Source organism: Chelonia mydas, chromosome 2 (genome assembly GCF_015237465.2).
Source record: "Chelonia mydas isolate rCheMyd1 chromosome 2, rCheMyd1.pri.v2, whole genome shotgun sequence".
In the NCBI taxonomy this organism is placed as follows: domain Eukaryota; kingdom Metazoa; phylum Chordata; order Testudines; family Cheloniidae; genus Chelonia; species Chelonia mydas.
In genome coordinates, this window is record NC_057850.1 from 220,450,638 (window position 1) to 220,471,705 (window position 21,068).

The 21,068-nt window shown below is 41.5% G+C and overlaps 2 protein-coding genes across 8 annotated transcripts in view; one reads left to right on the forward strand and one right to left on the reverse strand.

The window, feature by feature from the left end:
* SLC25A40 (solute carrier family 25 member 40) overlaps positions 1 to 5,289 on the forward strand; it is a 91,243-nt gene extending 85,954 nt beyond the window's left edge. For all 3 annotated transcript variants that reach the window (XM_027829019.3, XM_043541261.1, XM_007066720.4), the window contains one exon: positions 4,012 to 5,289. The gene's annotated coding sequence lies outside the window, so the exon portion shown is untranslated. The remainder of the gene's footprint in view (positions 1 to 4,011) is intronic.
* Positions 5,290 to 14,685: 9,396 nt separating this feature from the next.
* Positions 14,686 to 21,068, reverse strand: part of RUNDC3B (RUN domain containing 3B) — a 145,555-nt gene continuing 139,172 nt past the window's right edge. For 2 of the 5 annotated variants that reach the window (XM_043541260.1, XM_037890754.2), the window contains one exon: positions 14,773 to 17,151. In XM_043541260.1, coding sequence (XP_043397195.1) covers positions 17,006 to 17,151 — 146 coding nt within the window. In that variant the 3' untranslated portion in view covers positions 14,773 to 17,005. Of the gene's footprint in view, positions 20,341 to 21,068 lie in introns of all 5 variants that reach the window. The other 3 variants (XM_037890751.2, XM_037890753.2, XM_043541259.1) reach the window with 3 other exon arrangements.

Consider the following 21,068-nt stretch of genomic DNA (forward strand, 5'->3'; position numbering starts at 1 on the left):
GGGAATCAGATATTTCAACTAGGCGCACTGCAGCAGCCACAGCATGCAGGCAGGGGGTAAGCGTTGGGCAACAGGGTCTAAAGTGGCAGAGAAATAAGCCATTGTGCGGTTCTTTTCTCCGTGCATCTGAGTGAGAACTCCAAGCGCACACCCAGATTGTTCGTGGCAGAAAAGGGTAAAAGGCTTAGAATAGTCAGGCAGCCCTAAGGCAGGGGCAGAAGCCAAACCCTGTTTGAGGGAAACAAAGGCAGAATTGGCCTCAGGGGGCCACGGCATGGGGTCAGGCACAGAGAATCGAGTGAGTTCCTGGAGAGGTTTTGCAAGGGAGGCATATTGGGGAATCCATTGTCTGCAAAATCCAGCCATGCCTAAAAACTTCTGGACCTGGCGTGGGGAGCGGGGTCGGGGAAAGCTAAGGATAGCTTGGACGCGGGTGAGAGAAAGTGCATGGGAACCCTGGGAGAGGAGAAAGCCGAGGTATGTGACAGAAGCTTGACAGATTTCAGAGTAACAGCCGTGTTAGTCTGTATTCGCAAAAAGAAAAGGAGTACTTGACAGAGTTGTAGGTTAGAGTGAAAAGCTTTGTGACCCTTATTTGCTAGGGCAGTAAGGAGCACTAAAGAGTCAGTTTCAGAGGCAGACAATGAAGGGGAACAGAGGCGTAGATCATCTACATATTGGACTAGTGTGAACCTGGACAGGAAAACAAGGTCAGCAAGGTCTCGGGCTAATGCTTGAGAAAAATATGACGGGCTTTCAGGATACCCCTGGGGCAGTGTGGTCCATGTGTACTGTTGCCCCTTGTAAGAAAAGGCAAACAGGAACTGGGAGTCAGGGTGAACCGGGAGAGAAAAGAAAGCAGAGCACAAATCAACAACAGTAAAATGAGTTGCATCTGGTGGGATAGAAGCCAGAATCTTTGAGAGAGGCAAGTTTTGATTCTGTCCACATATGATTTGCCTCTTCCCACCACTGCATGAAACAATCAACTTCTCCTTTTGCCAATTTAGTTGTAGGTTGGCCGAGTTTGTCTTTTAAGACGTCTACTCGGTCTTTGTTGCAAGATCCTAACAGTGGCCACTGAATTTTGGGATTCTCCTGAGTTAGCCTTTTGCATTCCCATACACATCTCCTCCCCCCCCCCCCAAGGTCAGCCTTTTGAAGCCACCCCCCACCCATGTCATGAGGTTTTCTGTTCATTAAAACACAACAATGCTAGCAACAAGACAAACACCACAGACAAACAACACAAAACATAGATCCATGGTATTCTGAGTTATTCTTCCGCTGGCGCCAGCTTGCTTGTAGAGTCTAAAAACAAAAGAAACAATTTCCACCCCCCTGGTGGGGACAGATTATTGCTTAATAATAATACCACTTTCTTTTACAAATTTCCTTGCTAATTGCAGGAAAAACAGAGAAATTGCCCCCACATTTTCCTGTTTTTGTTCTATAGGCAGGCCAGGTTTCAATGGCTTTTATCTTTTAAGGGTTATGGGGAAATTATCCCACTGTTTAGTCATTAAATCCCTGAGTTTTCCTTCTTATACAGCAGACCAAGTTTATAATGTTTTTCCTGCTGTGTTAAGCTTTAAGTTTTATTTACAGGTAATAACTGAGAACCATCATTACCATATGACCTTAAAGGGTTTTTCCAAAAATCATACACACTATATGTTGTTACAGGGATACTTATTATCATTAAATTTATTAAAATTATCTTGTTATCCCATGCCTTTTATTTAGAAAATTTGCTGACCAGGTATGTCCTTTATCTGCAGCTCCTTTGTGCTGCTAGTTCTTTCCTTCCTTTATCATTTAGGTAATTTGCATTTTCACAGATACTTCCTGCTTTTGGATTTAAAGCCATCAGCAGCTCAGAGACTCTATCTTAAAAGGGACACAATCAACTTTCACCAGAGTTTTGATTACTTTTAACTTCTGCTTCCAAAACACACAGCAATCTGAAAAAGAAAACCCAACCTATTGTGGCTCCCTTTGGAGCCCTAATAGCATTTTAATTAAGTAGCATGGTATGTTTGCATTTCTTTTGCCCCTTCTACAATATACCCAGCACATGTTCTGGGGCAAATGCACATTCCTTCCATAGTTTAACTTCTATAACATTATCCAGATCCATTTTTACATAAGGTGTAACTATTTCTTTTTTTGCTTACAGAGTTTTCATATAGCTTTATCAAAGTGACAGTCTGATTACTCAGAGCCATTTTAAGACTCAGTGTTTCTAACATTGCTTCTTTTTGTTTTGTGCACTTCACCCCTGCTGTTGCTTCAGAGGGGCACTGTCTTTTTTTTAATTTTTTTTTTTACTACAACTCTCATCTGCTATTTTGTTACAAAAACAAACAAAAAACAAACAAACAAACAAACAAAAAGAATCCAGAATTTTTTTTTCTATTCTCCTGATTTTGACTGCCCTGCTGCAGCCACAACTTAAAAACATTTTAAATTTTGTAAAGCATTGAGTTACCTTTTAAGGGTTAAATGCCAAATCCCAAAGCCAAACAACACTAATTACCTGTGTCTAGCAAAAAGGTCTGTCAGTTTTGCAACTTTGAATTAAAGAGTCAAATGGATTTTTAGTGGCATTATTTAAAACAAAAACAAAACCAACTGGTCCTTAGAACTTTACATATTTACACACACAGAGACAGATACATACACATTTTCTTTCCCTTAACATCCCTTCCACACTGCTCTGTTTTTTTTTTCACATCTTACATTCACTTTATACATTTGAGGCAGTTAAGTTCCAATAGAACACCCTTACATCCTTTAGTGATTTTGATTACATTACCCAATAGTCAAACAATTTTTATCAGATTCTCTCTCTGCCTGCTGCCTGCAGCAGTCCCTTATAGATCATTTCTGTGGGAAAAGGGTCCATTTTCCCTCAGAATAGCTGTAAACGCTTCTGGGGACAGAAGCGTAGTGGTGGTAGTAGTCACTCTACCTGACCCCCTTAGCCTAGACCATTTTTCCAGAAATTTACAGGAGTTCGGACTCTTCCTAAAATACATAAACTGAGCCCGCATTCCTTTAAGGAACTGTCCCAACTTAGACGTCTGGTTACCCATAGAGGAGGACTTTACACACCAATCACACAAGAAGGAAAGTCGGGTTTGTCAGACTGATGCCCGGTGCAACACACAAAAGGAGCCCACAAGCTACTGTCTTAATCGCCCTTGCTTTCACACCAAGGGTTTTACCCAAGGCACGGTGCGGCTGCGATTGTGCAGATTTCACTCACTCAGACCGTGGGGACAGGAACCCTTTGGTCAGCCGATCCCCAGACGGAGACGGCGCCCAGACTCAAACACACCACAGGGAGGACGGATAGACACAGAGACAAGACAGTCCTCAGTCCGGACAAAACACAGAAATAATTACCTGACCAGATTCCTGATGTCAGATCCCGGGATCCCTACCAGAACAGAGTGGGAACCAACAGGTTCGATGGCGTAGACTTCACTGTGGTCATGCACCCTTCCATTCTGGTGGAGGACCGCTCGGGCCAAATGCCCAGGTGCCGGCTTGCCATGGCTGTCCTAAGAACAGTCAGGAGTCACACGGCCCCAGTGAAGATGGTTGCCATCTCGGTGGAACCTCCAAATTGTCAAAGTCAGATTCAGGACTCACATAATTTGTCAGACCACTCTGTTTATTAGCAAAGCGCCTTGCTAATGCACCCAGATGTGAGCTCCTCTCTGAGGCCCAAGATAACCTATTTATACAGCTAAGCCAAAGCCAATTTAACATAAGAGACAAAAGAAAGCAGAAACTGACAAATATACATACATATCTTATTTGCATACTAACGTTTACCAATCTCCTAGCTCAGTAGGAGCTCTAAGTTAATTAGTTTGAGGACCCATTGTCTCACACTCCTTAATGTTTCTCTTCCTGACAACTATATTTCAACAAACCCTTCAAGTAGCATTTCTTTAATGAATTATAATTTCAATATAATTCATTCTACTTTCACATTAGGAAGCCTGTAACTTTTACTCGTCCTGAATGGATTAGAAACTTTACATTACACAATCTTGAGTTAAATAAATAATCAGAATTAAGTTGTTTGCCATGTAACCCTCTGCATGTTTTTCACTTTGATTCTGTTGCCATTTAAGTTGGAATTTCAAAGCGAAATAATTTAATATTTGGAATCCACTGCAGAGCCATGTATTAAGCTGATTAGCTGGTTTATTTCTAAAAATTGGAAATCAGATTTCCCATTAAGAGCCTGATGCTGGATTTTTGCACATCCAAAAACTCCAGAGGGAAGCTCTGTGATGTACAAGCAAGGTAGGAGGGAGCCTGCAGGAGGGTAAAATGTGCTACCTATGACTGACTAGTTGTGTTCAATCCTATTTTTGAAGTACAGTGGCTGTTTGCTAAGGAATTTTAAATATTAAGATGTCTTGGATTCCTTTTGGGTGCATGCAAGAGGTATGATGAAAGCTTTCACAAACTAACTTCACTTCCATAGCATCTGAGGACCACAACCTAGTTCTTTAAGTATTGGCATTTAAGGTTTCTTGGGGTGAGAGGGAGAGGGGCTAAACTTTGTCAGGGGTTCATCTTTATCACCCAGAACTAGAGTAAGTACACAGGTGACCTTTCTACAGCCCTGAAGCAGTAAGCTAGAAATCACCAGTTCATTTGTGGCTCTTCAGGTTTTTATCCGTTCATTAATTCTGGGCTGCTGTTTGTCCCCACTGATCACATTGTAGGCTTTGTTTTTGCTACATTTTTATGCACACTACTAGAACACCCACTTCATAGTGACTGAGTGTTGCCTGTCCTGCTCACAGAGTTCAGTAAACTAAGATAGTGCCCACTACATGTTATGTGGCCAAGGAAAGAGGGCTTTTTTTTTTCTTGTGGAAAAACACAGTCTTGCACCCATATTTTGCTAGCCATCAAAGATGAGGATTAAGAGTCCTGCAGGTTAAAAAGCTACCTGCATTTCTGAAGCTGAAAAAAAGATGCAGAATAAAGAATAGTGTGAGGGGGCAGGAAAATGAGTTCTCATTCAAGTGATCCATGACGCATTCTTTCTCAGGATAATTTACACTTTAATAATATAAAAAGAAATTGCACTTTATGAAAAATACATACATCCCAATAAAAAATGTGAAACGTTCACTATTTTCAAAATGGAGATAGACTGTAATACATGGTTTAATCAGCATGGAAATGAGTTCATATACTAGCCATGGATGGGATAAAAATGTTAATGTTTAATAAAATCAAATGTTTTCTCATTTTCTGATCCTGTGTACAGATGGATAATTAATTTTGTTTCTGATAGTAGAAAGTTTAAACTCTTATTCATGAATATTTCATTAATTTGATCGTGGTTTAATATAATGTTTTGTGATTTTTTTTAATTGGTTGTGTTTTGAAACCTCAGCTCTGTTCTGTCTGACACCTTACACTTCATGTAAGGCAGCTTCTAAAAGCAGACTTTAAACTATCCCACCTGCTTTACTTAAACTTGTAAAAGGAAAGATGGTAAATTTCAAATATAGAAAACATGAACACTATAGCTGAGCCAGTGGACAGAGTAGGCTGAATACACTGAAAAATGAATGACAGTTGCTGAGATAGTTACATAAGAACGGCCATACTGGATCAGACCAATGGTTCAGCTAGCCCACTATCTTCTGCCAGTGGCTAGCACCAGGTGCTTCGGGGGAATGAACAGAAAAGATAATCCTCAAGTGATCCATCTCTTGTCACCCATTTCCAGCTTCTGGCGAACAGAGGCCAGGGACGCTTCAGAGCATGGTTTTGCATTCCTGCGTACCCTGGCTAATAAGTTCATGGAGGATAGGTCCATTAATGGTTATCTAATTCTTTTTTGAACCCTGTTATAGTCTTGGCCTTCACAACATCCTCAGGCAAAGAGTTCCACAGGCTGACTGAGTGTTGTGTGAAAAAATACTTCCTTTTGTTTTAAACCTGCTGCCTATTCATTTCATTTGGTGACCCTTAGTTCTTGTGTTATATGAGGAGTAAATAACACTTCCTTATTTACTTTCTCCACATCAGTCATGATTGTATAGACCTCTATCATATCCTCCCTTAGTCATCTCTCTTCCAAGCTGAAAAGTCCCTGTTTTTTTAATCTCTCCTCCTATGGAAGCTGTTCCATACCCCTAATCATCTTTGGCGCCTGTTTCTGTACCTTTTCCAATTCCAGTTTATCTTTTTGGAGATGGGGTGACCACATCTGCACACAGTATTCAAGAGGTGGGCGTACCATGGATTTATACAGAGGCAGTATGATATTTTCTGTCTTATTATTAATCCCTTTCCTAATGATTCCCAACATTGTTAGCCTTTTTGACTGTCACTGCACATTGAGTGGATATTTTGAGAGACCTATCCACAATGATTCCAAGACTCTTTCTGGAGTGGTAACAGCTAATTTAGAGTCCATCATGGTATATGTATAGTTGGAATTATGTTTTCCAATGTGCATTACTTTACTTCCAGTGTGCATTTATCAACATTGAATTTCATCTGCCATTTTGTTGCCCAGTCACCCAGTTTTGAGAGATCCTTTTGTATCTCTTTGCAGTCTGCCTAGGACTTATCTTGAGTAGTTTTATATCCTCTGCAAATTTTGCCACGTCACTGTTTCCCCATTTTTCCAGATCATTTATGAATATGTTGAATATTACTGGTCCCACTACAGACCCCTCAGGGGAACCACTGTTTACCTCTCTGCATCCTTAGAGCTGACCAGCATTTCTTTCCTACCTTTTAACCAGTTACTGATCCCTGAGAGGACTTTCCATTTTATCACGACAGCTTAAGAGCCTTGTCAAAGGCTTTCTGAAAATCTAAGTACACTATATCACCCCTCTCCACCTGCTTGTTGACCACTTCAAAGAACTCTAGTAGATTGGTGAGGCATGATTTCCCTTTACAATACCATGTTGATTCTTTCCCAACAAATCATGTTCATCTGTGTCTGATGACTGTTCTTTACTATAGTTTCAACCAATTCGCCTGTTACTGAAGTTAGGTTTACCAGTCTGTAATTGTCGGGATCACCTCTGGAGCCTTTTTTAAAAATTAGCATCACATTTGCTATCCTCCAGTCATCTGGACCAGAAGTTGATTTAAATGATAGCAGATATGTATGATTTACATACCAGAGTTAGTAGTGCTGCAATTTCACATTTGAATTCCTTCAGAACTCGTGAGTGAATACCATTTGATCTTGGTGACTTATTACTGTTCAATTTATCAATTTGTGCCAAAACCTCCTCTAATGACACCTCAATCTGGGACAATTCTTGAGATCTGTCATCTAAAAAGAATGACTCAAGTTTGGGAATCTCCCTCACATCCTCAACTGTGAAGACAAATACAAAGAATTCATTTAGTTTCTCTGTAAGGGCCTTATCTTCCTTTAATGCTCAGCAAGCATCTCGATCGTCCAGTGGCCCCCCGGTTGCTTAAGAGGGTTCCTACTTCTGATATACTTAATTTTGTTTGCTGTTACATTTTGAGTCTTTGACTAGCTGTTCTTCAGATTCTTTTTTGGCCTGCCTTATTATATTTTTATACTTCACTTGCCAGGGTTTATACTGGTTTCTATTTTCCTCAACAGGATTTAACTTCCACTTTTTAAAGGATACCTTTTTGCCTCTAACTACTACTTTTACTTTGTTTTGTAGCCATAGTGGCACTTTTTTGGTCCTCTCGCTATGTTTTTTTTAATTTGGGGGTATACATCTAAATTGAGGCTCTATTATGGTGTCTTTAAAAAGTTTCCATGCAGCTTGTAGGGATTGGCACTACTTTTAAATTCTGTTTAACTCACTTCCTCATTTTTGTGGTGTTCCCCCTTTTTAAATTAAATGCTATCATGGTGGGTTACTTTGGTATTCCTCCCTCCCCACAGGGATGTTAAATTTTATCAGGTTATGGCCATTATTACCAAGCGGTTCAACTATATTCACCTCTTGGACCAGATCCTGTGCTCCACTTAGGACTAAAGCAAGGATTGCCTCTCCTTTTGCAGGTTCCAGATTAGCTGTTCCAAGAAACAGTCATTTAAGGTGTCAAGAAATTTTCTCTCTGCATTCCATCGTGACGTTACATGTACCCAGACAGTAGGCGGTAGCTGAAATCCCCCATTATTATTGAGTTTTTTATTTTTATAGCCTCTCTAATCTCCCTGAGCATTTTATGGTCACTATCACCATCCTGTTCAGGTGGTTGGTAGTATATCCCTACTGATGTATTCTTATTCAAGCATGGAATTACTATCCACAGAGATTCTGTGGTACAGTTTGGTTCATTTAAGATTTTTACTTCATTTGTCTCTACATTTTCTGTCACAGATAGTGCCACTCCCCCGCCAGTATGACCTATTCTGTCCTCCTGCTATAGTTGGTTTTAGTAATGAATTTAAAACCAGAGGCATGATCATAAATAAAACAGCCATTTACTTCACTGTGACAGACCCATAGTTTTTCGAATAACACTTATTGTTGAGGTCACAGTCTATACAGGAGGTATGGAGGGAAATGGAGTCACAATGACTAATGCCTCAAAAGGTCAAAGACCTGAGTCATCAAGGGTGTTTATCACCTGTCTTCTGCCATTACCAGGGCTCGCCTTACCATGAGGCGAACTGAGGCGGCTGCCTCAGGTGCCAGACTGAGGGGGGGAGGGGCGCCCCTAGGACCCAGAGAGTAGAAAATTGTGTCTGCTGCTGATACATATGTATTCTCTCTGCTCTAGCTGCACAGAGATGGTGGACTGCTGTGCTGGAGGAAGGAGGGCACAAGAGACATAACAGGGAGGCAGGAGAAAAGGTGAGAGGGAATAACAGAAAGCAGCACGAGCTGCAGGGAGAGAGAGGAGGAGGAGCCTCTTATGTACTTCTCTAGCACCCCCAGGAACCTGGACTGATTAACACCAGCTTCTCAGGGAGCTACCTGTTTCCTGCTGCTTCCCTGAACCCACTTGAGGAGAACAGGCAGTCAACTGAAGTAGTAGGAGCCAGTTAGTCCCTTAAGATGCTGATATCTTCCCTCACTCAGGACCTGCTATCAGCCTGCTTATTTGTCCTCTTCAATTGAGTGTTGAGAGCCACTATAGCTGGCACAGAACAGCAATCATGAATGAAAGAAGAAAATGCCCCTCTGGGGCAGCATTCAGAAAAAGAAAGAAAGCAAATGAAGCTTTTCTATCTAAGCAGGAAGGAGCTCACCTGAGATACCCAGTGAGGATGTGAGTGGTGAGGAGATGCCTGATCTTCCAGTTAGTCAGAGTGCAGGTGACCTGGCAGCTACTGCAGCATCCATATCTCCATCTCAAATGGATGTAACCATGCACATTCCTGAAGAAAAGTGTAGATCACAAAAGAGTGTGGTGGAGGCGCAAGAAATAGGTGCTGCTGAGTTTAGTTCCTTAAGTCTAGATGATCCAGGACTGTGGACCCACTTGAGCAGTAGCCTGAGGGACTTCCTTGTGCTGCATGGGCCACAGCAAGTGAAAAACTTCATATCCTCCAAAAGACAATGAAAATAGAAGTTTCCATCCAATACATTACTGGCATGAAATCCCCAATGGTGACAAAAGTGGAGAGGCCATGGCTTATGTACTCAAAAACTCAGAATGCTACATACTGTTTTTGTTGCAAACTCTTCCACTCTAAGCTTCCAGCCACATTGGGTTCTAAAGGAACAAAGGACTGGAAAAATCTGGCTAGAAATCTGGCATGCCATGAGAAGGCAGCAAATTACCAGAGAGCATTCCACAGGTGGAAAGAGCTTGAGATGAGGCTAAGGTTAAAGGCCACCATAGATGATCAGCATCAAGAGAAGATTGCATCAGTCTCTCTTTACTGGCAAAATGTTCTGAAAAGGCTCATTGCCATTGTGAGAATGCTTGCTACCCAAAACCTAGCACTGCGTGGCACTTAAGATCAGCTGTATGTGCCAAACAATGGAAACTTCCTTAAAATTGTGGAGCTGATGTCTGAGTTTGATGCTGTGCTCCAGGAGCATCTAAGAAGAGTCACCACCCCAGAAATGTACACACACCACTACCTTGGAAAAACAATTCAAAATGAGATCATACGTTACTGGCAACAAAAGTCAAACAGAAGATTGTGGCAGATCTGAAATCAGCAAGATATTACTCTGTTATTCTGGACTGCATACCTGACATCAGCTATACAAATGACTTTAATGGTGCATTTTGTAACAACGTAACCTAGTGAAAATGTCCCTGTAATGGTGACTGTCAGAGAGCATTTTCTAGAATTTATTGACGTTGATGATACTACAGGAGCTGGTATGACAAATGTGCTTCTTAAAAAGCTGGAAGATACGGGAATTGTGATAGCTGACATGAGAGGTCAGGGCTATGATAATGGTGCCAACATGAGGAAAGAACAGAGGAGTGCAGACACGGATCCGAGAGTTAAACCCTCGATCTTTTTTTGTCCCATGCAGTTCTCATTCATTGAACTTGATGGTCAGTGATGCAGCATCAGCTTCTGGTGAGACTGCTGAATTTTTTAATGTAATTCAAAGCATCTATGTATTTTTTTTCTCTGCATCAACTCGCTGATGGCAAATTTTGAAGCAACATCTGGGAACATCCTCTCTGACACAAACCACTGAGTGCCACATGATGGGAAAGTTGAGTGGAGGCGATAAAGCCTATCAAACACCAAATTGGGAAGACAGATGATGCCATAGTTGCCATTATGGAGGATAATGCTATGACAGGAACTGTTTGTGGGAGAACAGTGGCAGAGAGAAATGGAATCACCAGAAACATACATAACTTCAAATTTCTGTGTGGCTTAGTGTTGTGGCATGACATACTGTTTGAAATAAATGTTGTAAGCAAGAGACTCCAAGGTGTTGAACTTGATATATCTGGAGCAATGGAACAACTGGACGTCATACCTGCAGTCTTACCAGTCAGATGAGGGATTTCAAAACATTCTGAAGAGAGTGCACAGAATTTGGCAGAGGAACTTTACACTGAAGCTATTTTCCCACCCATTCAAGAATACAAGAGTCACCAAAGAAGAAGACATTTTGATTAGGAGGCATGGGATAATCCCATAAGAGACCCCAAACAACAATTCAAAGTTGAATTCTTTAACCAGGTGCTAGATTGTGCAATACAGTCAGTTGAAAAATGTTTCATGCAGCTCAAGGAACACAGCAGTATGATTGGGGTGTTGTATGATATTCCAAAACTCCTCACTATAGCAATGCAGGGCACTAGAGACAGTGTTGACACCGATTACATGCGTGATATTGATGCGAGTGATTTAGGCGATGAACTGAAAGCCCTTTCAAGATACATTTCAGCAGGATCAACTCCAAAGGCTTTTCTGGAATATATGTGCACAAATAAGATGACCACCCTCTTTCCAAATGCTTTTGTTGCTCTGTGCATACTGCTAACACTTCCTGAAACAGTTGCCAGTAGAGAACACAGCTTCTCCAAGCTGAAGTTAATAAAAACACATGTACGCTCCACAATGACACAGGAGAGGCTAGTCGCCTTGCAACCATCTCAACAGAGCACGAGCTGGCCCAGATTGTGGACCTTAAGGAAGCAGTTTAAATCTTTGCAACCAAGAAGGCACGGAAAGCACCACTTTGATTATTCAAACAGATATGCCAGTGTTTACTATGCAGACAAGAAAAGTTAACTTTCAAATGCTTGAACAGCAAATGTGTTACTTAAAATTTTTGAACAAGGCATTTTAAGTTGTTAGTTCTCCTTTATTGGGGTAGAGCAGTACCATGAGAGGAGAAGAACAGGAAGAAAGCAGAATTGAGACCTTTCAAAGTTTTGGCCGAAGGGGGCACGGGGGGATCATTTGAGCTCCCCGCCTCAGGTGCCAAAATGTTGTGGGCCAGCCCTGGCCATTACTCTCTTCTTGGGTGAAAGAACAGGCAACCCCGCCCCACAGAATTAACTCTGGATGCTCTCAACCCAGGCAGGATGTTGCCTTCAGGTGAATAGGAGCTTAAAACAAAAACAGAATACAAAATGGACAAAGATAAGTATGACAATTGTGCCAGTGCACAGAAGAGGGGAGCTGAGGGCCCTCTGTCCAACTATTAGAATGCCAAAGGATTTTTAGCAAAAAGGTTAGGAATCCACTTGTTAAATATTTATTATAGTGGCAACCAGTGACATGCTTGTGTTCTACAAATACAGAAATGAGAATCTCTGCTCTGAACAATGAAAGCATAAGATTAAACTAGAAGACACATTTAACACAGAAAGAAAAGTGCTTTTTGTGATGTGTATAATTCAGTTATGTAATGCCACTTGATCAAGGTGAATTTCTTAGAAACCTAAAAAAAGATTTAGACTGGGAAGGAGTAGAATTTGCAGTTAGAGTGCAATGGTTTTCAGCCCTCATGTGTCAGAATGTAGATGGCTCCACCAGCTGTGCTCAATCTTATTTATAATGTAGTGCATAAATACTGCATGAAAGTTTTATGACTTCCTCTGGAGTATCTTAGCTTTGAAAGCTCTTAAACCAGAGGTGGGCAAACCTTGGCCTGTGGGCCACATCTGGCCCATGGGACCCTTCCTGGCCCAGGCGGCTAGCCCCAGCTCCTCCCCTGCTGTCCCCCCTCCCGTGCTGCGGGCACAACGCTCTGGGTGGCTGGGCAGCACAGTTGCAGAGCCATGGCCTGACCCGGTGCTCTCTGCTGCATGGTAAGGGGGCAGGGAGCGGGGGGGGGGGGGGTTGGATAGAGGCCAGGGGAGTTCAGGGTGGTGGTCAGGGGTGTGGATAGGGGTCAGGGCCTTCAGAGGGCAGGGAACGGGGGGGTTGAATTGGGTGCACGGGTCCCAGGGGGGCAGTCAGGAAGGAGCAGGGTTGGATGGGGCAGTGGGGGCCAGTCAGGGGCAGGGGTTCTGGGGATGGTCAGGGAACAGGGGGGGCAGGAGTCCCGGGGGGGCTCTGTCAGGGGGAGAGAAGCAAGGGGGAGCAGAGGCACAGCCTCCCCTAACCTGCCCTCCATACAATTTCTGAAACCCAATGCAGTCCTCAGGCCAAAAAGTTTGCCCACCCCGTCTTAATATCGATCTCAGGCTATGGCGTATTGTGGCACAACATGTACTTCAGAGGAAGGTGCAAGAAATGCCATAGTGGATATTTGCAAAATAAGCTGCCCCTAAGAAAAGTTTGTCTTAGTTAGTGGTTAATTTATGTCCTAAAGCAAATGTTTAACACCCTTTTTTTATCCTAACTAATTGGACTGTGGATGTAAACTTAAGGCTATATCTAAACTGCCCTGCTGTTTGGACTACAGAGATATTAACAATAATTCCTGTCAATATGCTGCACTGCAACTTCCCTGTGTGGATGCAGCAGGTGCAAATGAAACGGTTCCTATTTTGCATTAATGTAAGCTTGTCTGAAGAGGATTATGTTAATGCAAAGCAAGAATATTTTAATGTGCATCTGCACAAGGAAGTTAGAGCATAGCACTTTGACCCCTCCAGTGCTGTTCACATCTCTCTAATCCAAACTGCAGGGTAGTGTAGACAAGCCTATTGTTACCTAATAAGTTTTTAAATCCTGTCAAACTCTTGGCCTCAATGATAACTTATGGCAATACCTATCCCTTCTTTGAAGCCCACTGAACCATCATTTTCTCATTTCAAATGTAAGCTTAGGTGTTCCTTTCTTTACTTCAAATGATTAATTTTGCCTGTATGAAGTACTTTATTAAGGAGACTTTGTCAGAAAATCATACGTTCAATTGGTAAAGGAAGGAACCTGAGCTTAACCTTATGTTTTGAATCTAAACCAGGAGTTCAAACTTTCATAATGCGGATCACATATTAAAAGATTCATGGATTTCCTCCTCTCCCATTCATGACTGTTTAAGGTCCTTGTGCCAACTACAGCAATTATGTAAACAGAAAATCCTGGTGTACTGTTAACTGCATTGCAATTTAATGGATGAAAACAGGGAATATTTAGTAGACAAAAATTGGGAATAGAGCCAGCACTTGAGGCGAGTGTTAAAGATAGCTATTCTATAGTTTAGAATAGCTGTTTTTTTAAAAAGGTGATTATACTGTTTTTTGGATTTTGTTTTGTTTTTGCTGGCACAGATTCCAAGTCAAAGCACAATTTAAATGTTTGGGATTAGTCTCCATATCCCCCATGCTAAAAGGAAATGCATATTCTTTGATATTACTTAATTTAAGGTCTTCTGAAAGTCTAGTGTTAATTTTCACTTCTTTAGGACTATTACAGGGGTGGCCAACCTGTGGCTCTGGAGCCACATGCAGCTCCTCAGAAGTTAATATGCAGTTCCTTATAAAGGCACGGACTCCGGGGCTGGAGCTACAGGTGCCAACTTTCCAATGTGCTGGGGGTGCCCCCTGTTGCTCAACCCCTGGCTCTGCAACAGCCCTGCCCTCACTCCACCCTCCTGCACCCTCCCCTGAGCCTTCCATGCCCTCACTCCCGAGCCTCCTGCATGCCACGAAACAGCTGATCGGGAGGTGCAGGGCAGGAGGCACTGGGACTGGGGAGCTGATGCGGGGTTGCTGACATATTACTGTGGCTCTTTGGCAACATGCATTGATAAATTCTGGCTCCTTCTCAGGCTCAGGCTGGTCACCTCTGGACTATTAGAACACAATTCAATTGCTTTATGCTCACATGATACTAGTGTGTAAGTGATCTTACTTTACACTTGATTAGAAGAGTACAGAGACAAGAGCTAGTAGTGGCAATGGTACAAAATGTTTAATTTACATGCAACAGTTATAATATAGCAAGGCAACAAAATACACAAATTTTGGCATTTATTTTTGTTCAACTATTTCTGGAAAATGGACAGCATTTAGAACGGACACATATACAACCAGCTTCCTCATGCACAAACATTGACATTTACTAACTAATACTAGTGTGAAAGATTACACAAAACTTAAATTACATGACAGATGAATTTTATAGCAGCTCCTCCAACAGAGCTATCTGCAGACATGACTAAAAATCATGATTATAGCCAAAGAACTGTGATGTATTGGGAGAAATGTTTAAAACAGCACAAGTTGCTCAAGTTACTGTACACAAATCGGTAATGTTACCTTTATGGAGTCCTGCTTCCCTCATTATCTTTGTATTAAAAATGCATCTCTAGTTTTGAAATTAATATTTAATGAATACTGTTCAATTAAGCTACTAAACTGCCATGAGAGCAGGTTCGTAGTGCAAGAACCAGGAAATTACTTTATGCAGTAATAGGCATTCTGGTAGACCTCAGGAAAGGAGCACTACTGTTTTCATTTTATTTCAGAGATCATTAGAATGGATTAGTCAGTTCTGAAAATGTGTCATTTCACATGTTTATCAAGGCAACATTCCTGCATTCTTCTGTTTACAAGAATGATTAGATTGCCTGTTTTTCTTTATCCCACCCTTTGAAAAACTAGTAGTGCCCAGGGTAAAATTACAAGAGGCACATTTCTCTGGCAAATATAAATAAAGCAAAGAGTATAGAATATAGTATCTGACTGTAAACAAAAAGCTATCTGAAAGTATGCTCTAATTAGATAACCCTATTAAGATTGAAGCCACTCATGTAAACAATATTTGAAACTTCTTTGGCACAACAAAGCATTTTCCTCTTGATTAATAAATACAACACACTTACATGCATTTTTTTTAAAAGATACTGATAAGCATTACCTTAGTAGCAAAATTCATAGATAAAGGACTCATTACATCTTACAAAGATGTAAAGCTACAGTTTGCAATTCAAAAATTAATTTGCAAACTTTAAAGGTGAGTTAAACTGGGAAGATGTAAAGTTTAGCTTAATTTAAAAATGTTTTCAGGTAATTCATATCAGTAGCTTAATTAGAGGCTTTAGAATTTTAAAGGATTAACTTCTGTTTAAGTATTACTGCACAGAATAATCAAGAAAAATACCTATCCAAAACTCTTTCATGGGAGAATATTCGTCATTTAAATTGTCAACATTTCATTCTAATCCTTTTTTACTCCTGGGATCCTTTACAATGGACATGGGGGGTGGGGTTTCCCAAAGCTCTAAGGTGATGACATAACCATGTTTCCCCCACCTTTACATTAACATAAGTCAGTAACAAAAAGCAACTAACTAAGATGCACCTTCTACCTGCAAAGTTCTTCCTCATTTGGGTCCCACAATCACCTGGTGACTCGCCTTCTCATCCCTTCTCAAGAGTTGGAAGTAATCCTGATTTATAAGATTTGTTACTCTGTCCCATCATTAAAACCTAGGAATGTATACTGTTTCTTAATATGGCCTTATCTGAACATAAAAATCAACTCTCTAAGTGGCATAATGATAATGGGAATGCACGTTTAACACTTACCTGTCAGTATTTCAAAACATCTAACAGGTTAAATAAGTTATTTAAGATTCTACATAATAGAACATACGCAGGTTAAAAAATATTTAAACAAGCAGTGTTTTGTAATATAATGTAAACTGGAATTCAGATATTCCTTTACTAGTCTGCCAAGACTTATTCCCTGTCTCTTCTGCAAGTGTTGACAAATATGCAGAGCAGTGCAAGGAAGTGCTCTAGTTAAGAGCCTGAGGAACATAGATCACAACAGTTTAGCAGAAGACTGATGTTCACATATTTCATTCTAAAAGGTAATCATTTGTTACTAAATCATACATACATTCTGTACCTGACTGGGATTCTTAAACAATTTAAGATCTCAAAGGGTAAGTCTGGGAAAAATCCTTTTAAAGAAAAGCATGACAGACAATGGATGTAAGTTTTGTGACTTCTCTTTAAATAGATCATTACAAAAAAAAAGGACAAAATAAAGCAGCATATTCTTTAGCTTGCTTGAACCTTTAAGAGTCTTCACAGCAAGTCAAATTATGTTTGAATGCATACAACACAAAAGCTCTTCCTTGTTATGTATATCTGCTCAAGATGGAGTTAGACCTGGACTTGTCATCTCTGCTGTAGGACTTGCAAGGTATTCACTTGATTTCAGACTTGTAAGAGATTTATAACTTGCTACAGAAGTCAGAGAGCCACAAAGACCAAGCAATGATGGAGTGTCTTCTTTCCCTGCTAAAACAGAATTACGTTAATCACTATTACAGTGAAATTCTTAATACTAGATTTACCTGAGCAGGGTTAACACTGAGGGAAGAGAGAAGGTCAGTATATGTATCCTTTTATAGAATGTTCATCCTCAATACAACATAGCACACATGCACAAATGCAGTCACCAGTTTTTAGGGAAACATGCTACTGTGCCAAGCATCTCCCACAATTCTAGATGTCTAGACAGTTCTCCTCTCTCTACAGCTCACAGAGGCAGATCAGCATTTTGGTGCCACATGGTCTGACCATGCCTCTTCTACTTCTTCCTTCCAGATTCCTCCTCCACCTTCCGAGTGTTCCTGGCAGCTTCCTGCTTTGCAGGAGCATCTCTTTCCTGGCTGGAACATTTGCCCTTAGGGCTTTGAGATGACCCTGACTTTGGCTCCACTTTCAAGAGTCTTCCCAGAAACAGCCTTTGTAGCTGACACCTCAATGGATACAATGAGGTTTTCCGCCCAAGCCATGGCTTCCAGTTCAGTAACCAGGCACCGCCTATGGCTTCAACCCTTGAAGATGGATACTTACTCTAAGCAGGTCCTATGCTCAGCCAAGTTTACAGGCTCCCTCATTTTTGGAGAAAAACTGGATAAGATAGTGGCTGACAAGATGGCAAAATCTAAACAGTCTCTCCTTTCCCCACTAAGGGTCCTCAGAATAGAAAATAGACCAGCCTTCGGACAGAAGCACTCCTTTTGCTTCTCATCCTCACAGAGGTACCAGGTTTATCATTTACCAGCAAAGGGACAACAAATTCACTGAGGGAAAAACTAGAATCGAAGTACCGGGGGAAATTCCAGCGGGACTTCAGCCCCCAACCCTCCCAAATCCTCTTTATGACAAAGATTGCATAGGTTCCACCCAGAGCGGAAGCTCAGGGGCAGAATTTCCCATTTCTTAGAAGAATGGTTTTCACTGACCATAGACAAATGGGTCAGGGATATAGTGAGCGAGAGAGACCCCCTTGAGCTGCAGGCTCCAACCATCCAGTCTTCATCCAGTCACCCAGCTCCAATGGCCCTGTAAAGCACAGTCTGATCCAGAACAAAATATCATCTTTTGAATATGGGAACGATCGAGTGGGTTCCCTCAGAAGAAAGGTTCTCCAGGTTCTACTCCATCTTCTTTATTATACAGCAGCAAATGGTGAGTATCAGAGCCATTCTTGATCTCAAAAGCAACAAGTGGATAAAGAAAAAGTTTTGGATGGAGATCCTGGCCTCTACAGTATCATACCTGTCCCAGAAGGGACTTCTTGACTTCAGTTGACCCAGACAACACATATTTCCATCAGACTCTGCCCTCACAGACTTCTGTAGTTTGTAAACAGCAGGAAATGTTGGAAATACCTAACACTCCTGTTTGGCCTCTCCTCAGGCCCCAGGGTTTTTACAAAGATGTTGATTGTGATAATGGCCAGACTCAGGTCACAGGAAACTCCTCTATCCTATACCCCTTCCTGGATGACATTCTGATCAAAGCTCCATCACAGCACAGAAGGTCACATCTTGAATGTGAAATCTTCTCCAGGCACTCAGCTTCAATGCCAAGAAAAGTTCTCTGGGTCAGGAATTTATTTTCTTGCTCCAGAGCCACAGGAGACCTATTACAGCACTATGCCTCCAACTGCTAGGACTTGTGGTGTCAGGCATATGGATCTCCATGGGCACAATCATACACCAGAAGTCTTCAAGCTTTTATATTAGCAGTGTGGGATCACACTACGGAACGCAAGGAAGATAAAGTATAGGTTCCAGCACAGGTGTGCAACTCTTTACAATAGTGGTCAGCCCACAACAATGTCTGCAAAGGCACGCCCATCTGCCTTCCAGATCCTTTAGTCCAAGCAGCCAACTTGTGAATTGTACCAAGGCAGACACCAAAAATACTTCTCAGGCTCCCTGGAAGACAATCCACAGGTAGCAGATTGCTTAGAGCAGTCTGGTTAGCCAGACTGACATGCCACTCTTCTCCAAATGGGGTCTCTCACTATTTTTGAGGGCTTTGACAAGCCATTCCTCTGAGCCTCTGACTTCAGTGTTGACCTTTTATTTATCCATTAAGTAAAAAAAATTAATAAAAATTTATCCATTTTCTTAGTAGCTGTCACATCTGCGAGCCAGGTGTCGGAGCTGGCAGCCTTATCTATACAGGAGCCTTACTGCGTGTTCCACAAGGCAAAAGTGGCACTCAGAACACCAGAATCCTTTCTTATTAAGGTAAATTTCTCCTTTCATACTTCCAGAGAACTTGTACTTTTGGACAGAATGAAGGAAGCACAACATCCAACTGAAAAGGTGTGAGATACCTTAGAGGTCAGAGGAGTGTTGAAAATCTAACTCAAGCATACAAAAATCTGCAAGAAGATTGGTCTCCTTATTCATGCCCTCCCACCCAAAATGCCAAGGACTCAGATTTCAAGTCCTCTGTTGCTCAGTGGATTAGATTATGTATTGTGGAAGCCTACAAAATCATCAGAGGCTTCTGTCCCAGAATGGATCAAGCACACTTCACAAGATCCTTACCAACCTCCTGGCTGGAATGACCAAGTGTGTTCACTTTGGAAATTTACAAAACAGCCAGTTGGTCTACAGCTAACACCTTCATTAAGTACTATTAGGTGGAATTTCTGTCTTCTGCAGAGGCTTCCTTTGGCAGGGAGGTGCTGTGTGCAGTTGCCAGAAATAAAAGAAACTTTTGAGCAAGCTCACAAAAAGGGGACGGAGGACTTCTTTCCTACCAAACTTTTGTTTCATAACCCTCCCTATACCTGTTCAGTGCTCGCTACTTCCCAGATGTCCAGAATTGTGGGAGACACTGAACTCCAGAATGTAAAATTTCTTACTGATAATTTCCTTTCTGCTAGCAGTGTCTCCTACAGTTCTACCCACCCTGGGTAACTCATGAGTTGAGAGTCAGATATTAAGTGGAATTGTTACCGTACGACCATCTTTCTTGGTCTAATGTAGCTATTTCGTTATCTCTGGAATATTTGTTCATGATGTTATGCAAATTTAACAGATTGGGAATAACTCATCTGGCAGCAAGAAGGAGCAGAGAGGATGTGGCCAGACCACGCGACACCAAAATTCTGATCCACCTCCATGAGCAGTGAGACAAGAGCAGCCCAGATGTCCAGAATTGTGGAAGACACTGCTAACAGAAAGGAAATTAATCAGTAAGAAAATTTTCCATTAAGGCTTCAACCAAACATCAGCAGTAAATTACCAGAATTATGCTATGACCAGAGATTTATTGCTTTTAATCTTTGTTGGAAAAAAAAACCACTGGAATCAGTAAATGCTATTACTGAAGATAAGCATGTTTTGTTTTTCATCCCTCTTGATAATTCCTCATAAAAGAGATCAGATTTACTCTGGCAGTGTCAGTGCAAACTTCCCATATTACCTCACAAACATGCAACCTGGAGGGACCAGACCTCCAGAGATGAGGCTAGGTCAGGCAACATGTCAATTTAACCCATGTCCTCCCTGCCAACAGTGGAGGTAATTAGTGCCAATTATGGTAGTGCGTTTTGTGACAGGCAGACACTTACCCAGTGAGATCACCTTATTTCCACAAGCCACCAAACAGGGATCAGATAACAGCTTTTGGTGGCCACCAACCTGAACTGGGTTTGAACAGATGACTAAGACATCTCACGCACTATATTGTATTTGCAACCCAGTCCACCAAAAGTTCAAGGAACTTTGCATCTGTAAAGTAGGCATTTCTGAACACTGTGCCTCTGGATTCTCATTTAAAGGGAAGCCCTACCTTTGGGGGAAAAAAACAGTATAGTGAAAATAATCCACTCTCTTTCAGCATCTTCCAAGTGATCTTTGAATAATTTAAGTCTTACATCTGCTGAACATTTTAAA